General features: G+C 42.8%; 1 protein-coding gene across 1 annotated transcript in view; it reads right to left on the bottom strand.

Moving 5' to 3' along the window:
- Positions 1–24,912: 24,912 nt before the first annotated feature.
- The window catches only part of tm7sf2 (transmembrane 7 superfamily member 2), a 40,409-nt gene continuing 38,137 nt past the window's right edge, over positions 24,913–27,184 (bottom strand). The window contains exon 11 of the mRNA XM_037687462.1: positions 24,913–25,079. Coding sequence (XP_037543390.1) covers positions 24,919–25,079 — 161 coding nt within the window. The 3' untranslated portion in view covers positions 24,913–24,918. The remainder of the gene's footprint in view (positions 25,080–27,184) is intronic.

Genomic DNA, 27,184 nt, shown 5'->3' with positions numbered 1-27,184 from the left:
AGAAATGCCAAACGTTTCTAGCTCGAAAAGCCAAATTTACAAAGCAATGTCAGGCCTTTAAATTCATTTCCTGTGGCATATTTCAAGCTTCGAAACAACGTTTTACTTTTCCTCTGTTGTATTTTTAGTGCAAAGAGCGCCTTATTTCTAGTTCTGGTGAAGTTTACTCTTACTCAACTGCATCTTTAGTCATTTTAGCACAGCAACTTTGAAACTTTTCGCTGATCTGAGGTGAAATAGTGATTTTTATGTACTAAAAGCAATCAACAACCGCAAAATAGCAATGTAATATGATTCATGAGACGTATCATCTGTGTTATATCGTGTTTCTAATACAAGTGAGTGGGGGCTCAGTGTCAAACGACACGTTACTGACTCGGTGACGATGGTTGAATTATTAAGAAAGTGTAAATTGTAGTTAAGCCATCACAGTACTGCTGTAATCACACTGTTTCAGATGGAAACCAGAGAAGACTTTCTATCTTTGACGACACATATTTACAAGTTTCATCTATCTGTAGGTCGGACGGGTCAAATGTGTGAATTCAGGAGGGAAAAAACCACCGTAACTGTTTTTGTAGGGTATGTGACGATAACTGAAGGTGATAAAGAGAAGAAGAAAAAACATTATTGCCCACTGCAGCCTAAGAAAGTAGCTTGGATTATTTTATTTTATTTAATAATTTACAACAAAACCTAAAAAAAACCACAAACAAAATACAAAACACTATAAATATCAACTGTGTTGCTGCCCCATGATTTATACAAATTACCTGTAGAAAGGGTCATGCTGATTATTTACATTGTATCAATTATAATTCATTGAAGAATCAGTGCGTTTTAGCAATATGTAGATATATATTTATAAATAAAATACCAATAATAAAGGAACAGCAATAAACTTAATCAGTGGTAGTTTCACATTGCGCAAAAATTTTTAGGTTGTGCCAAACTGCATAGCAAATGTCAAACAGTAGTTTTATCAATGAAATAAACAGATTAAAATCAAGTTTTATGCATTTTATAGATTTCTAAATCTGAAGTTTACAAAATCCCAGAATTGCTGTTTTAAATATACTGCAGCTGAAAAAGTTTCCATAAAACAGCTGAGTCTTGTTGATCACTGATAGCTCAGATATTTCAAAGTTGGGTTCTGTGGAGAATTTATGAACCAGTTATATCTTACCTGTTGTAGATGGCTTTTTGAAGAACCTCAATGTGAAAAACCATTTTAAAGTGACTGAACCGACGAGTTTTAATGGCTTGTTTTAAGGCAGCTCATTAACGTAAAAATGGATGAAGGATGGATGGGAAGGATGGATCCATCGCTTCTTGATGTTCAAAATTGAAGCCATCAGGATCCGATTAATGACCGTTACTTGTTGCCATATGTTCGAATATTATTTAAAGGGCCCCACTTTCTCTCGTTGTTTAGAACTAAAGCTAACAAGAACCAGTTTGTGGGAGCTGCCATGTTGTATTTTTAGAACCAGAATCTGTGCAGTCAGGATGTTGGCCTGTAAAATCTGTCTACTCCCTCATTATTTAGGGCACCCCATAGCTACAGCTAAACTTATTAAGAAAACATTTCAGATATATAGCAGCAATGTAAGAGCTATATGAACTAATAATACTTAACATCTGGAAAAAATAACCCAAAGAATGTTTGTTAATCCCATTCATTTGGCAGCACGATGGCTCAGTGGTTAGCACTGTTGCCTCACAGCAAGAAGGTCTTGGGTTCAATCCCCGGTTGGACCTAGGGTCTTTCTGTTTGGTGTTTGCATGCTCTTCTATTGCTAGCGTGGGTTTTCTCTGGGTACTCCAGTTTCCTCCCACAGACTAAAAACATGGATGTTAGGCTGCCTTCAGGCCCAGGCCTCCCTTCAAAAGAGATCTGGGATCTCAGTGGGATCTACCTGGTTAAATAAAGGTTAATAAATTTACATAGTCTAAAATTTGTAGAGTATGTCCAGCTCTCAGGGGACTCGCCATTTTAACTTCAACTTCCACATTACAGCCTTGTGTCTAGTTAGTGATCCCTCACCTATTGCGGGGGTTACATTCCGGAGACCCACGGGATAGGTGAAAATCCGCAAAGTAGCGGCGTTATATTTATTTTATTATTTATATATTTTAAAAAGCTTTATAAACCCTTCTCACGCTCCTACAAACCTTCACCACTCTTACGTTTACCCTTAGCGTGCAGCGTAGCACTGAAAACTTTAGTATACGCCCACTTGCTGTGTAGGCCCCACCCCACTCTGTATAAATTGCTCTGAGACTGGAAATAGACTCCAAATAGTGTTTTTCTTCAGCCATCTAGGAGCCAGTGAGGCCCAGATATTTAAGGGCTGCGCTATACTCATAGAATCAGAGGTTACAGTACGTAACCAGAGTTCTGTTTTGTATAAGCTTCGCCCTTTAAGGCTATCGCTAGTTGGTTAAAGGTGAAGCTGGATGTAGTGACAATCCTGCGATATAGTGAAAATGCTTAAATACAGAATTAGATATATTTAAAATAAAAACCTGCGATACAGTGAAGCCGCAATAAGTGAATCACGATATAACAAGGGACGACTGGATTATTATACGTTGATGAGCTAGCAGTAATCCACTTTGGTCCTAGCTGTTAGCTTGGCAATGTAGTCAGAATTAAACTTCAGTTCTTTAAACGGAGCTCATACAAAGACGTAACAGGTAAGATATTAAATGTTTACAATCTTTCCATACAGTCTATATTCAAAAGACCTGAACTTTCAATCTAACCTATGAAAGATTACTTATCCCAGTCGGTAATCTTAGCATCCATTTTTACACTTTTGTTTTAAAGGCAGCTCAGCTGAGAGTGCAGAGTTGAGTTATATAAAAAAATGTGCTTCAAGAGATTTTGTTTCATAATGGAGCTCTGGGCACTGGGCCATAAAAGAAATATATTTTTTGTTTAACAAATAACAACAGGATCAATGTGGATTATTGAGCATGGACTTTGGTGTTAGGATCAATGTTAGTTGATTTCTGTCATAAATTAGATGATTTTAGGAAGAAGGAAAAACAACAGATTTAATCTTAATCCTGAAATTGTCTTAAAAGCTTTTTATACCAACAAAAAATGTTTAGTAATTTTGCATCAGTATATAACAGAAGCTGTTAATAAATTCAGAAATTAGGTTCAGCCAATTCAGGAAACTGTGGTAACAGCTAGCTACAACACCCCCCCCCCCCCCCCCCCCCCCCCACACACACACACACACACACACCTCCACCACACACACACAGGCACACACCTCTTGTGTCAATCATTCATTTCATCAACAGTGCATCTCAAATAGGATGTGTGATTTTGAATTTCAACCACTGAAGCGACTTTCATAGGCTGCCAGTGTTTTGGATGCCATGCAGTCGGCAGCCCGTGTCGTGCCAACATGATGCTCGCGTATAATCACAGGACAGTGAGACCTCAAATCTCTGCCAACAGTGTGAATGTGTCGAGTCTGGACAATCACTATCAAAGCACAGGACCAAGAGGAACAGAGGAGAAATAAAACTCGACTGAATGTTATCATTTAGTTGCTCTAAATAAATAGAAGGATTTTAGAAAACAGGATTTAATATCTGTCTTGTATCTGTTTTTATACATTTCTCATCAACGTATGCTCAAGTAACTTTGGTGGATTACTTTATATTTATTAGATGATGTGCAACTATTCCCATTCTAATAAAACATATGCCAAAAATATTAATTTCCAAGTGTCTTATGTACCATGTGATGTGATATGTGATGTTCTGCAAAGAACATGCAGAAGAAAAAAATCTAAACATAGTAAAAAAGATAAAAAAAGAAAATATGTTTGATAATTATTTCTTTGTTGTAACAATGCTTTTTGGCAGTTGGCCTTTTACCGTGGCAAAGCAATGTTTGTTTCCCCGTAAATGGTGCCACAATTGGTAGGAAAATGCATTTGTGGGTTGATTTTTGGGTTTCACCTGTGAAAATTTGCTGATTCTTCTATATTCTTCTATATTCTACCAAACATTTTTTTTTGTCTGCCATTGCTCTTTTTTGTTGTTATGAATTGGTCTGAATGATTAAAGTCTGAAGAAACAAGACATAATGGAAATTTAACATTTATCCATTTAACAAATATGGGCCTCAGTAGCATGTGGAAGAACCATACACAGACACACCTTGGCTTCTCATCTTCATGCTACTCACCAGCTTAATGACACAATACTGTAAAACGGCATTTCATTCTTCAACCAGCACCAGCGTTATGATTTGCACTGTTAGTGCTTAGCGTATTTCTTGGTTTATATCTTAGATCCTTATTATTGTTTCTTTTACAATTTATATTTTTGCTGTTGTTGGATGTAACTGGGACCCCGTGTACACAATTTCGTTCCACCTCATGTACCACATGTGATGCGAATGACAATAAAGAACCTTGAACCATTTGTCACAAGTCAGCCTATATAGTAGTATTGTTTACTCTGGAATGAACAACACACCTAAGCTGATCCAACAGGGCTTTAATGGGGTTGATGTCAGGACTACAGGCAGACCAATCCATCTTCTTCACTCCCCAATTCTGTAGGTAGTTTGATAAATCTTGTTCTGTGGGGACAAGTGTTGTCATCTTGAAGAATAGAGTAAAATCCTAGACTATGACATGGGATTGCCACGTGTTGCTTACAGATGTTGGCCTTCAGCTGCCTGATGTTTTAACAACTGAGGTAACAATCTCAAAACAAGGGTCAACATCACAATAAGCTGTTTGGAAGTGGCAAGTTTTTCATAGGTTCAACCTCAACTCATAAATGCATTTCCATATAAATGTGGCAACATTTATGGGGGAATAAGAAGGCTTTTCAATACTATAAGATTTATTGCCAAGAAGCATTGAAATCATCAAGGAAACGCAAATGTCCTTACTTTTTGTTTATATGACTGAGGATGCTGCAGGAGTTTATGAAGAAACAGAGAGGTTCATTAGAGGAGGATGGAGGCCAAGCAGCCACGTCGAGAGCTGTCTAAGCTAACAGCTGCATCTGGAAATGGCTGCAGAGACATTTACACAAGCTCTTGAAAGGCATCAGAATAACCATGAACACATCCCAATGAGGTGGTAAGTGCTTCTATATTAGAGGCGGAATGAGAAGCTTACAGCTGCTTATTAATGTATGTAGCATCGGAAACCTTTCAAATAATAAAGCAGTGGAAGAAAACAACCTAATGGAGGTCACTCTACAAGAAGGATAACGACCACAGATGAAAAAAGTGTATTTGTAGTTTATCTTTTTATGCAGTTTCTCTTCTTTTAAAAGAGAATCAAAATGTGCTCAGTAACGAAGGACAACTCAGGGGCTCGTTCCTGGCTCTGTAAAGGTTTGCCACCATGTCAAGAGTCCAAACACTGATTCACACAAGAAAACAGGAACCGAAAAGGCTTCAAGCTGGCGTTTTTCCTGTTTGAAGAGGGCATATCGCTCCCTGCCGTCACCATGGAAACCAAATTGTACTAGAAATTCCTGTTGACTCACTGTGAGGGTCTCACTGGAAGCAGAAAAATCCAAGAGAAGGTAGTGCACATGCCCTGCGGCACTGCTTTTCTGCACCTCTTTTTTTAACTTCACCACATAAACACCAGGTTCATGTAAGTAGTCATGACAACCTGAACTCCAGTACTCAGATACCTGCTCTCCTGTGGTCTCAGACAGAAGCACACACAGCACTGTGCTTTTTTTTTTCTGCCCACACCACATGCATCTGTTTGTCGAGTCTGTCTCAGCCCACGGTTTCACACCGTTTCACCTCCATCTTCCTGGGTTTTTCCTTTTTCTAGTGCCCTCCACCACAATAATTGTCTCGACTCCTTCCCCCCTCTCTCCCACGTATGTGCTCGCCCAAAAAGATGTAACCATGGAAACTGGTTACAACTGATGGGCTCGGAACGTCATGATTGGCATGCACAATTGGCCGGTGCACGCACGCTCAGATGTGCGTGCACAGACACAAACAGACACTCATTGTGCATATTCATTTTCATGCAAGGCACTTTATTGTGGCGCTGTGAATGCAGGAACACCACAGGGGTGCCGTGCTTGTAAAGAATGTGGAATTTGAAGTCAAGGTTTCGATTTTTAGAAGAATACCACAACTTTACTAATTAAAACACCACAATAAATCAGATTATTATGCTTTAATTAAAAGGAAAATTTGAGCCATGTACTCTTCATTTCCTATAATATTGCTGTCACATATCCAGGTGCTGGTCATAAAATTAGAATATCATGAAAAAGTTGATGTATTTCAGTAATTCCATTCAAAAAGTGAAATTGTACATTATAGTCATTCATTACACACAGACTGATATACAGTATTTCAAATGTTTATTTATTTTAATGTTGATGATTATAAATGACAACTAATGAAACCCCCAAATTCAGTATCTCAGAAAATTAGAATATTATTTTAAACCAATTTAAAAAAGTATTTTTAAAAATGTTGGCCAACGTAAAAGTATGAACATGAAAAGTATGAGCATGTACAGCACTCAATACTTAGTTGGGGCTCCTTTTGCCTGGATTATTGCAGCAATGCAGCGTGGCATGGAGTTGATCGGTCTGTGGCACTGCTCAGGTGTTATGAGAGCCCTGGTTGCTCTGATAGTGGCCTTCAACTCTTCTGAATTGTTGGGTCTGGTGTATCGCATCTTCATCTTACCTCATAGATTGTCTATGGGGTTAAGATCCGGCGAGTTTGCTGGCCAATTAAGAACAGGGATACCATGGTCCTTAAACCAGGTACTTGTAGCTTTGGCACTGGGTGCAGGTTCCAAGTCCTGTTGGAAAATGAAATCTACATCTCCATAAAGTTGGTCAGCAGCAGGAAGCATGAATTGCTCTAAAACTTCCTGCTAGATGGCTACATTGACTTTGGACCTCAGAAAACACAGTGGACCAACACCAGCAGATGACATGGCACCCCAAACATCACTGATGATAGAAACTTGACACTGGATCTCAAGCAACGTGGATTCTGTTCCTCCCCTCTCTTCCTTCAGACTCTGGGACCTTGATTTCCAAAGGAAATGCAAAATATACTTTCATCAGAGAACATAACTTTGGACCACTCAGCAGCAGTCCCAGGCGAGACACTTCTAACGCTGTCTCTTGTTCAAGAGTGGCTTGACACAAGGAATGCAACAGCTGAAACCCATGTCTTGCATACATCTGTGTGGTGGTTCTTGAAGCACCGACTCCAGCTGCAGTCCACTCTTTGTGAATTCCCCCAACATTTGGAATGGGTTTTGTTTCTGCATCCTCTCCAGGGTGCAGTTATCCCTATTGCTTGTACACTTTTTTTTCTACCACATCTTTTCCTTCCCTTCACCTCTCTAATAATGTGCTTGGACACAGGGCTCTGTGAACAGCCAGCCTCTTTAGCAATGGCATTTTTGTGTCTTGCCCTACTTGTGCAAGGTGTCAATGGTCATCTTTAGGACAACTGTCAAGTCAGCAGTCTTCCCCATGATTGTGTAGCCTACAGAACAAGACTGAGAGACCATTTAAATGCCTTTGCAGGTGTTTTGAATTAATTAGTTGATTAGTGTGTGGCACCAGGTGTCTTCAATATTGAACCTTTTCACAATATTCTAATTTTCTGATATACTGAATTTGGGGTTTTCATTAGTTGTCAGTTATAATCATCAACATTAAAAGAAATAAACATATGAAATTTTTCAGTCTGTGTGTAATGAATGAATATAATATAGGCTACAAGTTTCACTTCTTAAATATATCTATAGATGCAATAATTTCCTGTCATTAATTTTAGTTTTATACCTTTTAAATCCTCAGAACAAGGAGCAGATGTGCCGTCTACACCAATTCTTTGTGTCCAAGAAAATGTCAAACCTGTTCACACTTATGTTTTTATGTGGACAGAGAAATCGTCTGCCCAGACAGAGACGCAAGCGTGACTCACGCCGTCAGCAGCTGTTTCATTTTATATTAAAATCCATTACATTTAATCTGCAACAAAATGCTAATTTAATGTTCCTGTCTGGGTCCTTGAAATAGGTGATGTTAGAGTTTCAACAAAATGTAAAATAAATTATTTAACGTAAAAAATTATGTAGTTGGTTAATGATCAAATGAAATGTGAGACACTTTCGGGGTTAATTTCAATATCCTTGCTTGTAACTTTTTTTTAATCATACCTGTCTGCTTATGGTTAATTTTTTAATTAAAATTTATAATCAAACTTAAATAAATATATTTTGAAATAGGGATTTAGGCTTTTAGATTTATCTTAGTAAGATCATGAAAGTCTAATTTTACGTCTAATGATAGTAAAATTCTGATGATTATGGTTTAGTAAAAATCCCAATTAAAAAAATATATATATATGTATATATATATATATATATATATATATATATATATATATATATATATGACAATACAAGCTGCAGAGTGAAGTAGAAAATGAAACTGTTGCATCACAGCAAGAAGGTATTCGGTTTGAATCCCAGCTAAGGCTGGGTGTCTGAGAGGAGTTTAGATGTTCTATTCATATAGGCTTCGCCCTTTAAGGCTATCGCTAGCGGGTTTATCCCTTTGAGCGCAGCGCAGCACTGAAAAATTTAGTCCGCGCCCACCGGCTGTGTGGGCCCCACTCCCGGTCAGTATAAATTACGGTGAGACCGGGCAATCGGCTCCCATTTTTTCTTCAGCCAGCTAGCTAGCATTGTCAGAAGAACGAAGAAGAAAAAGATGTCCAACTTTGACCAGCACAACTTTGCGGAGGATACCTGGGTCTCCACCACGCCGACCTCCTACCGTCCCTATGACCTCTTCCCCCCCGAGGAGAAGCAGAGACGAGCAGCCTTGTTCAAGGTAAGTGCCGAGGAGTGTTTTTCTATGGCGGGCCGCTACTCGCTAGACGACGCCATCGCCTTTTCTAACATTTTTTCTGCGTGGTGAATCGGATGATTCCCTTGAAAAAGGCGATGCTGGCAGCAGCTCCGCTGAGTGTTTTTCCTTGGCGGGACTCTACGCACTGGATAACGCCACTGTCTTTTCTTTGACGCAGAGTCACGCAGTGAATTGAATGATTCCTCCAAGAAAGGTGATGCTGGCAACAGCCCCACTGCCCCCTCCCTCCTGGAGAGCATAGTGGTGGAAGAAGAGAGGCCGAGCGAAGGCTCAGCCACTTCGGGTCTTCCCACGTCGGCGACCACACTGCTCCCAGCCATCGGCGCCCTCCTCTCAGAGCTGCCCGACATAATCCAGAAGGCTGCTGACACAAAGGGACTTTCCGTCCCTTGCCTTCCTCCGGCCCGATCGAATGATCTGGCGGGAAGGTTCGGCTCCACCCCGACTCGTCGCCCTAACCCCATCTGGCCCCGCTTTCTAGCAGTGACATCCTGCTGGAACGAGGCTGCAGCTGGGCCCAGCAAGCTGAAGACGCCCATCTCGACCTTCGCCTCTATCTCCAGAGTAGAGGGTTTTACTGATCGGGGTTTTACCGATCGAGTTTTCCCTCGGTTCCCCCCCGGAGCCAAGCCTGGTGGAGGTGCTTGGGGCAAAATCTTCCAGGATGGACCAGCAACTTGTCCCTCCACGGAAACATGACCAGATGGTGAAAAGCTCTCCAACCGAGCTCACCAGTGCTCATTCCAGGCGGCTGCGGCGAACAACAACGTCGCCCTGCTGGCCTACAGCATCTCAAAGAGGCTGGGGGAAGCAGACCTGCTGGAGGGGACAAAGAGTTCTCTCTGTAAAGCCGCTGATGTCACCTGGATGACCATGATCCAGAGGCCCACCTGGCTCCGCCTCTCGCCATCCTTGTCCGAGAGACTGAAGAGAGACCTGCTAGAGGGCCTCATCACCCCAGAGGCACTGTTCGGGGCCAACTTCAAGACTATCCTTGAGAAATCGCAGAGGTCCGAGGAGGTCTCAGAGATGGTACACCATCTGGTGACGTCACAGTCATCCTCCCGCCCCTCCGGCCGCTGGAAGGACCGCCGTGGCCAGCAACAGCAGCAGAGGCGCTCCACAGCTGCGGCAGCGACTTTACGCTCCGCTCCTTCGCCGGCCCCCTCTACCAAGGAACAGCTTCTTGAGGGGGCTATGCGTGTTTTTTGATGATGTATGTTTTGAAATAAAACAGAAACATCTCTGAAAGTAAAGTTTCATCTAATTCCAGCCTGATTGTCAGATCAACTGATCTCACAGCTGCCTCTCTTCACACATTCCTCACACAGAACGAGCCGGTAACCTCTAAACAGCGTTTTTAAAGGCATGGATGGATCGTCTGATCAGCAGGGGTTACACGCTACAGTTCACAGTTCAACCCCTACTGTTAAGAGGGATTATAGAGACGGTTCTGTCATCTCCAGAGCAGAGCTTGTCTCTCCAGTTGGATGTTCAGGAATTCCTGATGAAAAACGTGATTTTCAGAGTTCCCAACGGAGAGGAAAACAGGGGTTTTTCCTCCCACTACTTCCTGGTTCCGAAAAAAACTGGAGGGATGAGACCCATTCTCGACCTGTCCATGTTCAACAAATCAATCATGGAAAGACAATAGACCTTTTTCACGCTTCCGGGTTTTAAAGCGGATGTGGTGTTAAACCACTTCCGGTGGCTATAGCGTTAGCATTAGACAGTGACAAAAATGGCTCAGTCTCGGCGCGATTTCTTTTGTTCAGTTCCTGGTTGTTCTTGTGGGGCAAGAAAACAACCATATCATGCTACCATGCTTTTCACGACGTACCCAGACCAAAGGAGGCAGTGGATACAAGCGATCAGAAAAGATGATGGTCACAACTTCTGCATAAAGCCAGGGAGCACTTGTATGTAGCCGGCATTTCACTCAGGAGGATTTTGTCTGCGGATCTACCACCAGCTGCTTTAAAGGTTGAGCTGTTTCTTTCTCTTCACCTTGAATAATTTCACTGCACCAGCTAAGAGAGAGTCTGTTTTTAGAGAGCTCAGAAACAGCAGCTTGTCCTCTCACAGAAAGCTAGCCAGGCTGAAGCTGCTACTGGAGTCCACGTGAAACTCACTTCACCTGGTGGCACATCCACCCACAGGTAAATATCACAGTAAGATGGTACATTATAAACTTGTCATGTAAGTCATGGAGAGATCAAGTTACATGCACTGACTCACAAAATGTATTGATCTTCACAGAAATAATGTCAACAATAATACTAATGTCAATAAGCTCAATAATTGAAACAAACTTGCTAATCATATTTTATTTTGTGGTTTTACAGGTGCACTCCCAGCTGTCCTCATTCTGCTCAGTCATGTGATGGTAGACTCTCACTCCTGCTTGAGTCACCATGATTAGGCAGTGTCTTACCTGAGAGAAGATTGTCTGACTGAAATAAAGGCTGGGGCCAATTTCAACTATTTTTATATGTGAATGTGAGGCCCATGTTCTATTTCGTATAGGCTTCGCCCTTTAAGGCTGTCGCTGATGGGTTTATCCCGTTATGCGAAGCATCACACTGAAAAAATTTAGTCCACGCCCACCTGCTGTGTGGGCCCCATCCGATCCGTATAAGTTACATTAAGAGCGGGTAATCGGTTCCCATTTTTCTTCAGCAAGCTAATAACACTGACCTTCAACAAGATGTCCAGCTCCAACACCATCCACTTGTGTCCATCTTGCAAGACCGGTTACTTGCTCAGCTTTGACCAGCACGACACCTGCAAGGGATGCCTGGGTCCCCGCCACATCGCCCGCGCTTCATCCTGCCGCCTCTGTGACGATCTTCCACCAGAGGAAAGGCAGAGGAGAGCAGCCTTGTTTAAGGCTAACGTCGAGGACTGCCTGTCCGTGGCGGGAGACTGTTCACTGGACGACGCGATCGACTTCTTCGACGCCAGCTCTCGGAGCGAATCGGATGGATCCTCTAGGACTGGTGATGTTAGCAGCAGCCCCAATGCTCGCTCCCTCCCGGGGAGCACAGTGTTGGAACACGGGTTTTCCCGCCTCAACGGCCACATCGCTCCCTGCCGTCGGCGCACTCCTTTCGGAGTTGCCCGACAGTATCCGGGAAGCTGCTGACATGAAGAGACTTTCCGTTCCCTTACCCCCCCCCCCCCCCCCCCTCCGCCCAGATCGGATGATCTTGCGGGAAGGTTTGGCTCCACTCCGGCTCGCCGTCCTGATCCCATCTGGCCTTGGTTTCCAGCGGTGACGTCGTATTGGAACGAGGCCGCAGCCGGGCCTGGACCGTTTCACAAGTTGACAACCAGACAGCTGTTGGACAACATCCAGAGAAACGACTGGTTTGTTTCCGTCGACCTGAAAGATGCTTATTTTCACATACCGATCATCCCAAAACACAGAAAATTCCTGCGTTTCTCCTTTCAAGGGATGAATTATCAGTACAACAGGCTGCCGTTCGGGTATCCCCTCGCGCCTCGTACATTCTCAAAGTGTGTGGAGACAGCCCTGCATCCGTTACACAGAGCAGGGATGAGAGTCTTGTTTTTACCTGGATGACCTGCTGCTGCTGTCACGCTCCAGACAGGAAGCAGTGATGCAGGATCAGGTGTCGACATCACACCTGTTAAATCTGGGCTTCGCCATAAATTGGAAGAAAAGCTCAATTTTCCCGGCCCAGACAATTGTTTATCTGGGAGTGGAGCTAAACTCATCCACCACGAGGGCTCGTTTATCAAAAACGAGAATCGCCACTTTAAAAGACCAGCTCTGTCACGTAAGACCTGGCAAAGTGGTAACAGCTGTTTCCATCATGAAGCTGTTAGGAACGATATCATCAGCTCACACAGTGATTCTGCTGGGTTTATTACACATGACACGCCTCCAGAGGTGGTTTGCGCGTCTGCGTGTGGACCCAGTAAAACAAAAGAGACGGATGATCACTGTTCTTGCCTCCGTGAGGGCAGACCTCCAACACTGGGGAAACACCCTGGTTCTGTGGGAGGGAGTCCCCGACAGCAGACCCACGTCACACGTGCTAGTCTTCACGGACGCGTCGCTGTCAGGCTGGGGGGGGACATGCCTATCTCAAGCAGTAGGAGTGCTGTGGCCCCATCACACATCAGCCCACATAAATGTTTTGGAGTGTCGCACGGTGTTGAACGTGATTAAACATTTTGCTCCTGTGCTGCAGAATCAAGACGTTTTGAGTCACACAGACAACAAGGTGACTGCTGCGTACATAAACCGGCAGGAGGGTGTGCGCTCAGCCCAGATGTTACACATTGTGCGAAAGCTACTGTGTTGGGCTCACCAAAATCTGCTCTCCATCAGAGCAGTTTACATACCCGGTGTTCTGAACAAAAGGGCAGATGTGATGTCCAGGGGCAGTCCACGTCACAGGGACTGGACCCTCCACCCAGACCTGATGACTCAGACGTGGCAGAAATTTGGCAAAGCAGCTGTGGACCTGTTTGCGACATGAGAAAACGCTCAGTGTCAACTATGGTTTTCACTGAGACCGCGAGACGAACCTCCGGATGGATGTGTTTGCCCACAGCCCATGGTCCAAAATGCTTCTGTACGCGTTTCCTCCACCTCCTCTGATTTTACGGTTCCTGAACAGAGTTCAGGAGGAGGGACTGACAGCTCTCCTGGTGGCCCCCGAGCGTGTGAACGCACCATGATTCCCAGTCCTGCAACGCCTGGTGTCGGGGCGCCCGTGGAAACTGCAGTGGAGGGAGGATGCTCTCCTCCAGGCAGGAGGAGCGATCAGGAGTTACCCAGAAATAGGCCAGCACCTGTGGGTCTGGCCGCTGAGCGGATCCGCTTAGAGAGGATGGGTCTCCCACAGGATGTAGTGCACACAATCCAGGATTCACGTGCTGCATCCACCATAGCGCTGTACACATCAAAGTGGACAGCTTTTCAGCGCTAGTGTACAGAGAAGGGTGTAGAGGCCACCTCATGTCCACTAGGCGGCATGTTGTCCTTTCTACAACAGCTGATGGACAGAAATTTGGCGTCCAGCACGATTAAAACATACGCTGCAGCCATCTCTTCCTGCCACGAAGGGTTCAGAGACAGAACAGCTTTTAATCATCCGCTGATGAAGCGTTTTCTAAAAGGTGTACAGAGACGCAGGCCTGTTTCACGCCCACTTGTTCCACAGTGGGATTTAACGCTGGTCCTGCAGCCCTGATCAAAGCTCTATTTGAGCCTCTGGATAAGGTTCCACTTAAATTCTTGTCTCTTAAAACAGCCCTGCTGCTGGCTTTAACATCCGCTAAGAGGGTGAGTGATTTATCTGCCCTCTCTGTCGCGCTGTCATGTCTCAGAATTCAGGCTGACGGCAGCTCAGCTGATTTAAGACCAAACCCAGCTTTATGCCTAAAAACATCACAAGCTCCTTTAAATCAAGAGCGATATCGTTGGAGGGGTTTTTCCCTCCCCCCCCACAGATCAGAAAAAGAAGCATCTTTCCATCTTCTCTGTCCGGTGCGGGCGTTGACGTGTTGCATAGCGCGCACAGCTGTAATGCGCCAAACTCAACATTTGTTTGTGCATTATAGAGATGCATCTGCAGGTCGCCCGTTATCCACCCAGCGTTTGTCACACTGGCTGTGTGAGGCCATTTCTGAAGCTTACAGAGCATCAGATTTAGAGCCTCTTGCCAACCTCAGAGCACACTCGACCAGAGGTATCGCATCTTCGACTGCCTTGCATAATGGTATGACAATGCAGGACATTTGCACTGCGGCCGCGTGGTCAACACCCTGCTCATTTATTTGTTTTTATCTGCGTGATGTGACAGTTCGTTCCTTGACACATTCTGTCCTTAATGCTCTAACAGAATGAATATAATTGTTTTCATGGAACCCTGTTTAAGCTCACATCTGACTGCATGCTTTATAGTGTGAGATTTTGTTATCAGTCACAAGTTGTGTCTGTTATTTTGGTTCTATTGTCACTAATCAGTTCATGACTATTGTTACCAATCAGTTTATTTGATTATAACCAGTTCACTTGTTATTATTAATCTGTTTATACTGTTCAGCCATGAATCAGTTGGTTCATGCCCCCCCCCCCTTTTTTACAACATCTTCCTTCCCCGTTGAAATTTTCCGGGGCGTTCATGCTTTTCAGAACGCATAGTTACACAACATGCTTCTGTGCATGGCACACATAACTAAGCAATGTGTAATTATGCACATGGGAAGTTGAGTGACAAGACGTTTTTGTGGGCAAGCTTCTGTCTCATACGGTGTTCGAATGGACCCAGTGAGGCGAGGACCACATCTGCTTTGCCCTTAACCCACCAGCGATAGCCTTAAAGGGCGAAGCCTATACGAAATAGAACGTTGGTTATGTACTGTAACCCCAGATTCTATGAGTATAGGCGTAGCCCTTTAAGCGTCGGGCCTCACCGGCTCCTAAATGGCTGAAGAAAAAAGCTATTTGGGAGCCGATTACCCGCTCTTAACGTAACTTATACGGATCGGGTGGGGCCCACACAGCAGGTGGGCGTGGACTAAATTTTTTCAGTGTGATGCTTCGCATAACGGGATAAACCCATTAGCGACAGCCTTAAAGGGCGAAGCCTATACGCATAGAATCTGGGGTTACAGTACGTAACCAACGTTTGTTTGTTTGTTTGTTTTGTAATTCTTAAATATTATTCATATTTATTTTTGTTTACTTAATTTCGTATTTATATTCCAGGTTGAAGGCAGCAGTCCAGTCTCGTGTTGGTTCCGTTCCACTCGTGTCTCGTGTATCACAGCTTGTGGGTGAATTTCTGCTCTTGTGTTACCTTGAACCACCCTTTTGTCTTTTAGTTGACTGAACACTTGAAAGCCTCAGCCTTGGTTAAATATTTAAGAATCATTATTACCTCCATTAGAATAGGTTTTTAACTTAGTGTTAATAAAATTTATATTGTATCTTGGAACAGTCTCCTGCTTACTTGTAGACAAACCCAAGTGTCTTTTCTGTGTATAAATTATGTCCTTGGATGAAAGTCCTAAGGTGGTGTTGCAGTAAATTTATAAAATAAAAATAACATACATACCCAAGCTTGTTACATATTGTTCTAGTATTATGTAATTAGTTATTTAAAGGTTTTGAATTATTTTAAACATTTTTCAATTAAAATACACTTGAGCAGCATACTTTACTGTTTTATAAATTAATTTGTGGGTTAATTCAGTTGTATTGAAAATAAAACAAGTGTAATTTACAGTATCTAGTAAAAACAAAAAGCCCTTAACTATTTAACATTTTATAACTGTACACTATAAATTGATAGTGGATTATAGATATTTTTCCCAAAATTGTGCAATTTCATGTTAAAGAAATTGGCACATTTATGTATTTTCATGAGTAACAACTATTTACAGTATTTACAGTGATTCACAGCTTGAGACTGAATATTAAAAATATGAAGGAACAAAAGTGTGATTTGTACATTTTATGATTATTACTGCATTGATATAAACACATCGATGAAGGTGTTGAAGTAAAACATGTCAGCAGACTCCTCTTCCACACTTCTTCTGCAACACGGAAACAGCTCGCAGTAAGCCTTGGTTGTAGAAGATGTACCCACGCTGAACATCTGGACTGCTCCCTGGTTCTGGCCTCTGAGAAGACGTTTCCAGTGACGCAGAGACTGAAGATGTGTGAAGTGTGGACACAAAACACAGGAAGACTGCAGCCTTAGAGGAAGAGCAGGGAAGTGTGGAGCAGAATGATGCTACGCAGGACTTCTCAGGTGGGCACTGGTAAAACATCTGTGAGCCCTCTGGCACAGGACCAAATCTGGATGGTACTAGCTCCAAAGTTTAGAGACCATCTAGGACAAGAGCGATAAGCGGTTGGGACTCCAGCTGATGTAGTTTTTCTCCTGCTTTCACCCAGTGAGGTCTAAAACATAACTGTTTTTAGCACATACATGTGATACTTGTTATAACATATTTAGCTTTAAACAAGTAATATATTTTAGTTTGAAGATGAGCTGAAACATCAGCAGAACAAAACAGACTTTACTGCTACCACAAACAGTAACCACTGAGCAGGAAGATGTTACTGTAAGCTCTCAGTAGTACAGAAGTTGTCCATCATATGTCAAAGTTCTTCAGCTGTCATAAATGTACAGGAACTCTAATGAACATGAGCCAACCGGCTTTCTGACTGTTTCAAACCTGCAGTCTGTGTAGTTCCTCATTTTTCTTCATGGACCTGAAGCATCTAGCTCTGACAACTACCTGTCCCTCAACAATATTTGACCTGTAGTTATGCAGAAGTAAAGCACAATTTGAACATCAAGCATCATAGCATCTTATAACTAACACCTAGTATGTTTTCTTTCACTAATTGTAATGGCAAACACATATCAGAATGTTAAAATATCATTTAAAAGTTTATACCATGTCTGTCTCAAATATTCCAAATAATTTTGCACACTAAATTAGGCTTTATTACGATGTTTATGTACTTCACATGTTATAGCTAATGGTTAGCTTGCTAAGCTACTTCTTTTCTTACCTTGATAGCTGTTGATATATTCTTCATGGAAGAACTTTTATCCTTTCTCAAGTTTATTGGTTCAAGAATTCGCCGCTGCGATTTCCTCCACATCAGCGAAAGAAAAGCCTGGCATTTGCATAGACTTGCAAAAGCTGGAAGTAACCCAGCACCATGAGATGCTATTTCCGGTTGTGGTGAAAAAGGTCTTCCACATGTTGACAATCAAACAGCTGCTGGAGAACTTCACCAGAACGACTGGTTCACCTTCATAGATCTGAAGGGCACATATTTTCACATTTCTATCATTCCAAAACACAGGTAATTCCTGTGTTTCTCCTCCAGGGGATTCCGTATCAGTACAACAGGCTACCGTTTTGTAAATCCCTCGCCCCATGCACATTCTCAAAATGCATGGAGACAGCTCTGCAGTCATTACATATGGCAGGAATGAGAATTCTTTTTTATCTGGACGATCTGCTTTTATTAGATCAGTCCAGGCAGAAAGCAGCTGCGCAGACCAAACGCTAGCGTTACACCTGCTAAACCTGGGTTTTTGTATCAACTGGGAAAAAGTTCCGTTCGCCCATCCCAGATGATTGTTTATCTGGGAGTGGAGCTAAATTCAACCACAATGAGAGCCCGTTTATCATAGCCGAGAGCCAAAGCTCTGTCAACTCAGCTCCACCGTGTCAAACCTTGCAGCGTAGTGACAGCTCTGCCTGTCATGCGACTCCTGGGGATGTCAGTGGCTCACGTCGTGGTTCCTCTGGGCCTGCTTCACATGAAACGCCTTCAGAGATGGTTCGCCCGCCTGCGCATAGATCCTGTGTGCCAGAAGAGGCGGATTATCTCTGTGCCCCCCCTCCATGAGAACCGATCTGAGTCACTGGGTAAACCCCCTCATTCTGTCAGAGGGAGTTCCCATCAGCAGGCCTATGTCACACAACTCAGTCCTCACAGACGAGTCCCTGTCAGACTGGGGAGGAACGTATCTGTCCCAGGCAGTGGGAGCAAAGTGGCTGGACCACATGTCGCTTCACATAAATGTGCTAGAATGTTTCACGGTCTGAAACGTGACTCAGCATTTTGCCCCCCTGCTGCGGGATCAGCATGTTCTGATCCACACAGACAACAAAGTGACGGCAGCTTACATAAACCATCATGGAGGCGTGCGCTCATTCCAACTGTTATGCATCGCGAGACAGCTGCTGTGTTGGGCACACAAAAACCTGCTCTCCATCATAGTAGTGTACATTCCCGGCAACCTGAACAGGGGAGCGGACATAATGTCAAGGGGTGGTCCCCGCCACAGAGACTGGAGCCTCCATCCCGAGCTGATCTCTCGGATTTGGAGCAGGTTTGGCCGAGCAGCAGTGGATCTGTTTGCCACACGGGAGAACGCCCAGTGTCAATTATGGTTCTCACTGAGCCCACGAGACGACCCACCATTAGGGGTGGACATCTTCACTCACAGCCCGTGGCCAAAAATGCTCCTTTATGTGTTCCGTCCAATCCTGTTGATATCACTGACCCTGGACCGGGTCCGGGAGGAAGAACTGTCAGTCATCCTCGTAGCTCCCGAGCGCATAAGCGCCCCATGGTTCCCGAATCTGCAGCGACTGATATCGGGTCGGCTATGGAAACTGCCATGGAGGGGGCACGCTTTCCCCCAGGCAGGAAGAGCGATCAGGAGTTACCCAGAAATAGGTCGGCACTTTAGGTTTGGCCGCTGAACGGATTTGTTTAGAAAAGATGGCAGTGTGGCCAGATTGGGCGGTTTACTGCCAATTGGGCGGTTTTCATTCTGATTTTGCTGGGAACTCTAGGAAGATTTTTGTTGGACTGTTGTGTTTTGCTACATATTGTTAAATTACCTTGGCGTGTACTGTTGTACATTCTCGTTCAAACAGTAAATATACTGTAACAATATATTCATTGGGCGGATTTTTTTGTGTGATGTGGCAGTTTTTAATAGATTTTTGGGCTGGAAAACCTTGACTCTATCTGGCAACACTGCAAAATGGGCCTCCCACAGGATATGGGGCATATGATTCAGGGCGCACAAGCCGCTTCCACCACAGCGGTGTACACACCAAAGTGGACAGTTTTTCAGCACTTGTGTGCAGAGAAAGGAGTGGAGGCCATCTCAGGTCCACTAGGTGGCGTGCTGTCATTTCTATAGCAACTGATGGACAGAAATTTAGCGTTCAGCACAATTAAAACTTATGCTACAGCTATTTCTTCATGTCATGAGATTTTTCTGTGACAGAACAGTTTTTAACCACCTGCTGATGAAGTGTTTTCTGAAAGGCGTACGGAGACACAGACCTGTGTCACGTCCACTAGCTCCACAGTGGGACCTAATGATGGTCCAGTGCGCTCTGATCAAAGCTCCTTTTGAGCCTTTAGATCAGGTTTCACTTAAAACAGCCCTGCTGTTAGCTCCGACGTCGGCAAAGAGTGAGTGATTTATCTGCTCTCTTTGTTGCTCGTGCATGTCTCACAATTCAAGTTGACGGCAGCTCAGCTGTACTCATTCAGATCGAGTGATAACCTTGGATGGGTTTTATCCTCCTCTTCATAATTCTGAGGAGGAAGCAACATCTCACCTCCTCTGTCCCGTGTGCGTGCTTTCGTGTTACGTGGAACACACAGCCACACTGCGCCGCTCTCAGCGTCTGTTCGTGCATTACAGGGACAGTTCTACAGGACGTCCTCTATCCACCCAGCACCTCTCACACTGGTTGTGTGAGGCTATTTCTGAAGCTTACAGTTCCTCTGGGCTGGATCCTCACACAGAATCTCAGCGCATTCCACCAGAGGGTTTTCATCCTCCATGGCTCTGCATGGAGGGATGACAGTGGAGGATATTTGTATGGCGACTGCCTGGTCATCGCCATGTTCAATTATTCGTTTTTATCTATGTGATGTTTCTACTTTTTCCATGACCCATTCTGTTCTCAGGGTTCTGACAGAATGATTATTATTTGTTTCATGGAGCCTCACTTTCGAGCTCACACCTGCCTGCATGCAGTCGCAGTGTGAGATATTTATTATCAGCCACAAGTTCATGACTGCTGATTTTATAGTTATTAATTGGTTCATCCTGAGGAGCTGTTGGTCTGCTCTGTTCATCGTTACACTGTTACATTTCGGAACCTCTGTTGTTCCTATTCACAGCAGCAGGTCTGCTATCTCAGCCTTTTTCCTCACCAGAGATCTTTTCTCTGGTGCGCTCCTGCGCATGGAGCATTCAATTACGCAGCACGTAATTACGCACACAGAAGGCTGAGTGATGAAATGTGTTTTGTGCGAGCAAGTGCTTCATGTTTGTGTCTGAATGGACCCAGTGAGGCATAGACTACATCCTGCTTCGCCTTTAACCCACTAGCGATAGCCTTGAAGGGTGAAGCCTATACGAAATAGAACGTTGGTTACGTACTGTAACCCCAGATTCTATGAGTATAGGCATAGCCCTTTAAGCTCTGGGCCTCACTGGTTCCTAAATGGCTGAAGAAAAAAAGCTATTTGGGAGCCGATTGCCCGGTCTCACAGTAATTTATACGGACCAGGGGTGGGGCCCACTCAGCTGGTGGATGCGGACTAAAGTTTTCAGTGCTGCGCTGTGCGTGAAGGGATAAACCCACTAGCGATAGCCTTAAAGGGCTTCGCCTATACTCATAGAATCTGGGGTTACAGTACGTACCCAACGTTCTCACTGAGGAGGAGATTTTCACCAGATACTCCGTTTTTTTTCCTCACTGTCCAAAAATCAGAATCAGGTTTTATTGTCACTGTACAAAGAACAACACAATTAAATCCTTATATTTTAATGGAAAACAAATAATTTAATAAAAATAGGTAATAAATAGATTCAAGCTACTTGGTGATTTTAATTAGTCTTTAATGTGAGCACGTGTGATTGTCCGTTAAGGGAGTTTATTTGTTGGCTTAGAAGTTTAAAGTGTGAGATACAAAAATTAAATTTTTTAAAACTTTACTTTCCTGGAAGGAATGCTGCATTTCATGCCAGAATTTTAAACTGAGATAATCTGAGTTGTAGCTATTTTGGTGAAACCTTGAAATAAATGTTATGCACAGTCTCATGCAATATCTTTTAAACGTGGTGTAAATGACTCTCAGCTACTACCACACTAAACTAACTCAGTTTTTGTAATTAACTAAGTGATTGCTATTTTTGTGATGGCAAATGTTGATCAGCTTTGGCAGATATCTTAACCCTCCTGCTGCCATACAATGACCCACGAGCAGCAGGAGGGTTAAACTGAGTTGATTCAAAGTTAATCAGTTGTAGGTGAACATCCTATAATTGCTGTCTGGGAGTTTCATTGTAACCTATTAAGGGGGTTATGAGATATTTTGCTAACAGACTAACTCTTAACTGTTTATGACAAAACTTAAACAACAATTTGGGCAATGCGCAGCGCCCAAAATATGTGTTAAGGATGATAGTTATCTACCACCACACCAAACTTTAGCACATTAGCTGTAAAATTGACAGAGTTATGGCTATTTTTATTTTTGCTAAGTTCATTTTAGTGTGGCAACCATCTTGAACTGGGTTGAGCCCAAAATGTATTTGGTTGTAGTTGCTAATCCAGTAGTGACTTTCTGAGAGTTTCAGTAAAATCGGATGATTGATTCATGGGATATTTTGCTAACAGACAGAGCTCAATCACTGTAAACCTGACTAACCTACAATACAGTAGCTTTAGTGTTAGCTCAGGTCGATTAGTTTTGGCAGCCATCTTGAATTGGATTGACTTTCACAAGTTAACCAGTTGTAGATGTACATTCATTGATTAGCTACTGAGTAAGAGTTTCATCAAAGCCTATACAGTGTTTCAAGAGATATTTTGCTAACAGACACGCACCACAGATACAAACAAAATTATCGTTGCGTGCCCTTTGCCTTTCTGTGGTGGGCAATATTAAGAAAAAATAAATAAAAATACATTAGCTGAATTCAGCCCAGCCTGAGCACAAACATTAAAAAAAACTAAGAAATATAGACATCCTGTAGACAGTGTCCCTTTCCTAATTAGTACTTGTGTATGAAAAATGAGAAAATAGCATGTGTAGGCGGGGCCAGAGGTTAACTGCGCGGTAAACAGCCACAAGAGGTGAAAAATGAAAAGTGCATCAGTGGAGAGCTCTGTTGTCTGCTCGCACGCATCATGTGAGAGAAGCACATTTTACAGAGAAAATGTGAGGTGAATTTTAATGGAAAAGGGGCACGTAATTCTAAATAATGCTGCTTTGCCTGTTTACAGAAAAGGGTTTTCAGTGTATGAAGGAAAAAAACTAAAGGTCAGAAACAAACTGAAGCATTAGAGCAACAAGAGCCAGGCTGCAAGTCATACCGACAGGCTGCCATGGAAGGTTATCGACAAAGTGAACAGCTACTCAGAGACCATTTTACCTGCCCATGAGCCTCACCTGCTTTAATGTACACATACGTTTTATTCTTGGGAGTAATTTAGAGCCGAGTTTATTCAAAACCGAAGCCTAACAGAAAATCCAACACGTTCTGCATCCATTAATTCAGTAGGATGCTGAAAGGCTATTAGCTGCCAACCGCACAGAATGTGACCGCTACAGGAAGAAAAAAAAAAAACCTGGAGAATGTAAAAAGGTCTAAAATAAACAAAAAACAACTCTAAAATTCTGTATTCAAATTCAAATGTTTATTAAAGGCAACAATACACTTCATCAGGATAATGTAATACAAATGCTATAGCAGTTTTGATATTTTAAAAAAAGCACAGATAATTACAGATTTGTTTCACTTCTCAAATCAGTTATTAAAAAAATAGGGCTGCCCATCTACACTACTTTAGATATTTTTAAAAACAGTGACTTTCTTCTCCGCTGCACCTCTTGTCCACACACAGAAGTTTTTGAGATGAAAATAATTTTCAAAAGCATCATTTTTGGTGCACCTATGTGGATTTGAAATTCAGAGCTTTTCAAAAACAAGCTTATTTCACACGTTCATTATGGCTTTGTGCCCAAGAAACTAAGGCCTTGTCCACACAGAAATGTAGTTTTTCTAAAACAATCTTTTTAATAGGTGATTTTAAAATATACTCTTGTACACTGTAAATTTCTAAAAATGTTTTCATCCACATGGAAACACTAAAAACAACCTAAAACACTGTAGTAGTTACACCAAGCCTGCCTGTGGTGCTGTAACACTGCCACAAAAATACACCATAAACAGGAAATAAGGCATGAAGCAAATGCATAAAGCTTACATTATGATTGTTGAATGCAAACAAAACTAGTGTTGCAATCCTAGCAAGTAAAGCACACCTGTGAGTGCTTTGGGATGTTTGGGATGAGGGAAAGGCCCGTGGCAGACATGCTGTTTATTGAGAAAAGATGTACTTTCACATCAGAGTATCCAAAAGTATCCAACAGTATAAGAAAAATACTTGTAGCTATTTTTTTTAAAGAGTTACTTCTTCTTTCGGTTGCTTCCTTTCTCAAGGGTCACCACAGCAAACTAACTCAATTGAAAACGTGGCAGTTGTTTTTACATCAGATGCCGTTCCTCACACAACCACAGACCACTGAGCTACCACAGCCCTCTGTGTGGAGCAGAGAGTTGCCATAGGTTGCCTAGGGGAGCAGATGGTGGGGGTTAAGGGTCTTGCTCAAGGGCCCTGAGTGGGGCAAATGAGGGTGGAGGCAGGTGTGGCTGCTTCAACTTTCCCACCCACATTTTGATGTTGTTGGTCTGGAGAATCGAATCGACAACCTTCCAGTCACAGGCTTGCCTTTTCTAACCTCTGTGCCACCACTCCCCCATATAAGCCTTAATTATACAACAATATAGATTACTTGCCTTGGCAGGGCACTCATCTCTTCCACGATTTTTGTGGATGGGGTTGTTGGGGTATAGTGGAGACAGAGACATATCTGTGTTGCGCGCAGCTAGCTTGGCGTTACGTAAGTGCCGGCAGTTGTCAACGGGGTGCGGGTTCAGTTCGGTAGGCAGGGCACTCGATTCTGTTGACAGGGTGGGGCGCCCTGGTTGTATAATGGTAGGGGAAACACTGTACCATAACAACCTTAGGTCACTAAGTTGGCAACAGTGAACACAAGAAGATAATGCCCTGGGTTTGTAGGTTAGATCTGAGGATTTCAAAAAGTACAGTTTTGGCAAAAATACCTGAGGGTGGCATTTCATGCCTTTTCCTGTCTAGAACCTGCTTTGTAAAATTATCCATTTCTAAAGTAGTGACAGACAGGACTATAATCTCATTGTGCAGATTCAAAGTACAAGTAGCAGCTATGACGTTTGATCAACGTGTTGACAAGCTGGATTTACTTTTTCAATAAATATAAATTGCGAGAACGCTGTGCGTCAGTTTTATTTCTCTCGTGTGCTGTCCTTTTCAGTAAATGTACGGGACGATCCTGTAGGGGACACGACGACAGTAGGTGTCCCAGGCAAGTCCATATTTGGCCCGGCACTGTCTCTCATCCCGGGCCTCTCGGTGAATCAGCAGGACGGTGAAGTAAATGACATAGAAGTATGGCAAAATATGTGAAAATCCTATAAAGAAAGGACAGATTGTGAGGAGCATACATGACCAAAGAATCCACAGCAGGCTATAATATTTATGATATATTATGATTAATTACTGACAAACTGTAGAGAAAGTTGCACCTTTTTATGATTGACACAAGTGTTCATAATGTGAACTACATCAAACAAGCTGTAATCAAGTGTTGCACCCTCCTCTGCACATAGCTAAACATTTTCTTTTCAGTCCGTATTGTGAAAAAAGCTTTGCAGTGAATAGATGTTTGATTACGCTTCTAATGTTCAGTGTTGATTCATCTCGACGGTCATTTTTTTGAGACTGTACTTATAGCTTTTGTCTGGGTGTCACAGTTTCATTGTTTTTCCTCAGTTTTTGTCGTCTGTCTGGAACATGCCGTCATGAATTTCTTTTTCTAAGTGCATAATTCTTGCAGCTGCAATTAAGACTGAAACTACACTAAACCTCTCAGATACAAAGGCAGCTACACCAGTGAGTCACTTCCAGCTGAATATCAATGAGAGGTAAAAGTGTCAACAGTAACAATAGCCTGACAGCCACTATTTCAGGAACTGATCGAGCATTTTACAGAAAGAACAAACAGTTCTGTTCGATATAAGTCAAAATGTAGGATATTTTTATTATGCTTTACCTCATAATTTAAAAGACATAATAATCAGTATCTTAAAAATATATTACTAAATAATAATTATACATTAATCTTATTGCAACAAGCATACCGCATACAGCACATTACACACCTGTCAACAAACTGTTATACAGCAACCTATAGCAATGACCCAGACAAGCAAAGATCTTGTTGTTAAGCGTTGACCTTGATTTATGATCTTGACATTTGAGCTGGAGTGACATGCTGTCTAGTGGTAGTACAAACGTGTATATCCATCCATCATCCATCCATTATCTTTACCCACTTATTCCTTTTCGGGTCACGGGAGTCACTGGTGCCCATATCCAATCATCACTGTGTGAGAGGTGGGGTACACCCTGGACAGGTCTCCAGTCCACCACAGGGACACATAGAGACAAACGAGACAAACAACAATTCACTCTCTCATTCACAACTAGGGACAATTTAGAGTTACCAATCAGCCTAACATGCATGTTTTTGGTCTGTGGGACTAAACCGGAGTACCGGAGAAAACCCATGCATGCACGGAGAGAACATGCAAATTCCACCCAGAATGCCGCCGTCCAGGATTTGAACCGGCAACCTTCTTGCTACGAGGCGGTAGCTCTATTAACTGCACCACTGTGCCGACACAAATGTGTATAAAGTTTTGTTAAATTGTCTTAAGCAGTTCAGAAGTTGTGACCCAGACAAATACCATACCATACCACTTTATTTATAAAGCACTTAAAACAGCAACAAGGCCAACCAAAGTGCTGTACAGACAAAACAACAGGTAACACACAAAGCAAAATACAAAATGAGGTAAATCAGAATATAGACAAAAAAACGATGCAGATAATGACAACAAACCAGTGTAGAGCATATAGGATCAAAACAGATCATCTTGTGTTGAAAGCTATTGAATAGTAGTGAGTTTTTAAACGGGACTTGAAAACCGAGAGGGAGGGGGCCTGTCTGACAAGCAGAGGTAACTCGTTCCAGAGTCTTGGTCCTGCTACAGAGAAGGCCCTCTCACCTCTGCGCTTAAGACGAAGAAGAAGCATGATTTAACAATCATGTTTACATGATTGTTAAGTTTCAGGGAAGGGTCCATTATCACGCCCAGATTAGTGACTCTTTGTTTTTCTGACAGGGTTAGAGCGGAAAGGTCGATGCAGTGGTTTGTGATCGTGTCGTTGGGAGGGAACAACATGACTTCAGACTTCTTTACATTGAAACTTAAGAAATTTAAAGCCATCCAGTCCCTGATGTCAGCCAGGCAGTTGAGCAGCGGTTGAATAGAGCATGTACCATTGTGTCTTAGGGGGGAGTAAATTTGACAGTCATTGGCATAGAAGTTGTAGTATGAACATATACTGATATATATTCATAAATTAAACGGATTCTTTCATTTTTCTGGACTGTATAATGTACATGCATTGAATAATTAAAAATGTGGACGTGAGACGTTAATTATCTTTG

The sequence above is a fragment of the Nematolebias whitei genome, chromosome 14 (genome assembly GCF_014905685.2).
Source record: "Nematolebias whitei isolate Nwh7 chromosome 14, NemWhi1, whole genome shotgun sequence".
Lineage (NCBI taxonomy): Eukaryota > Metazoa > Chordata > Actinopteri > Cyprinodontiformes > Rivulidae > Nematolebias > Nematolebias whitei.
This window is presented reverse-complemented; position numbering and strand designations above follow the sequence as displayed.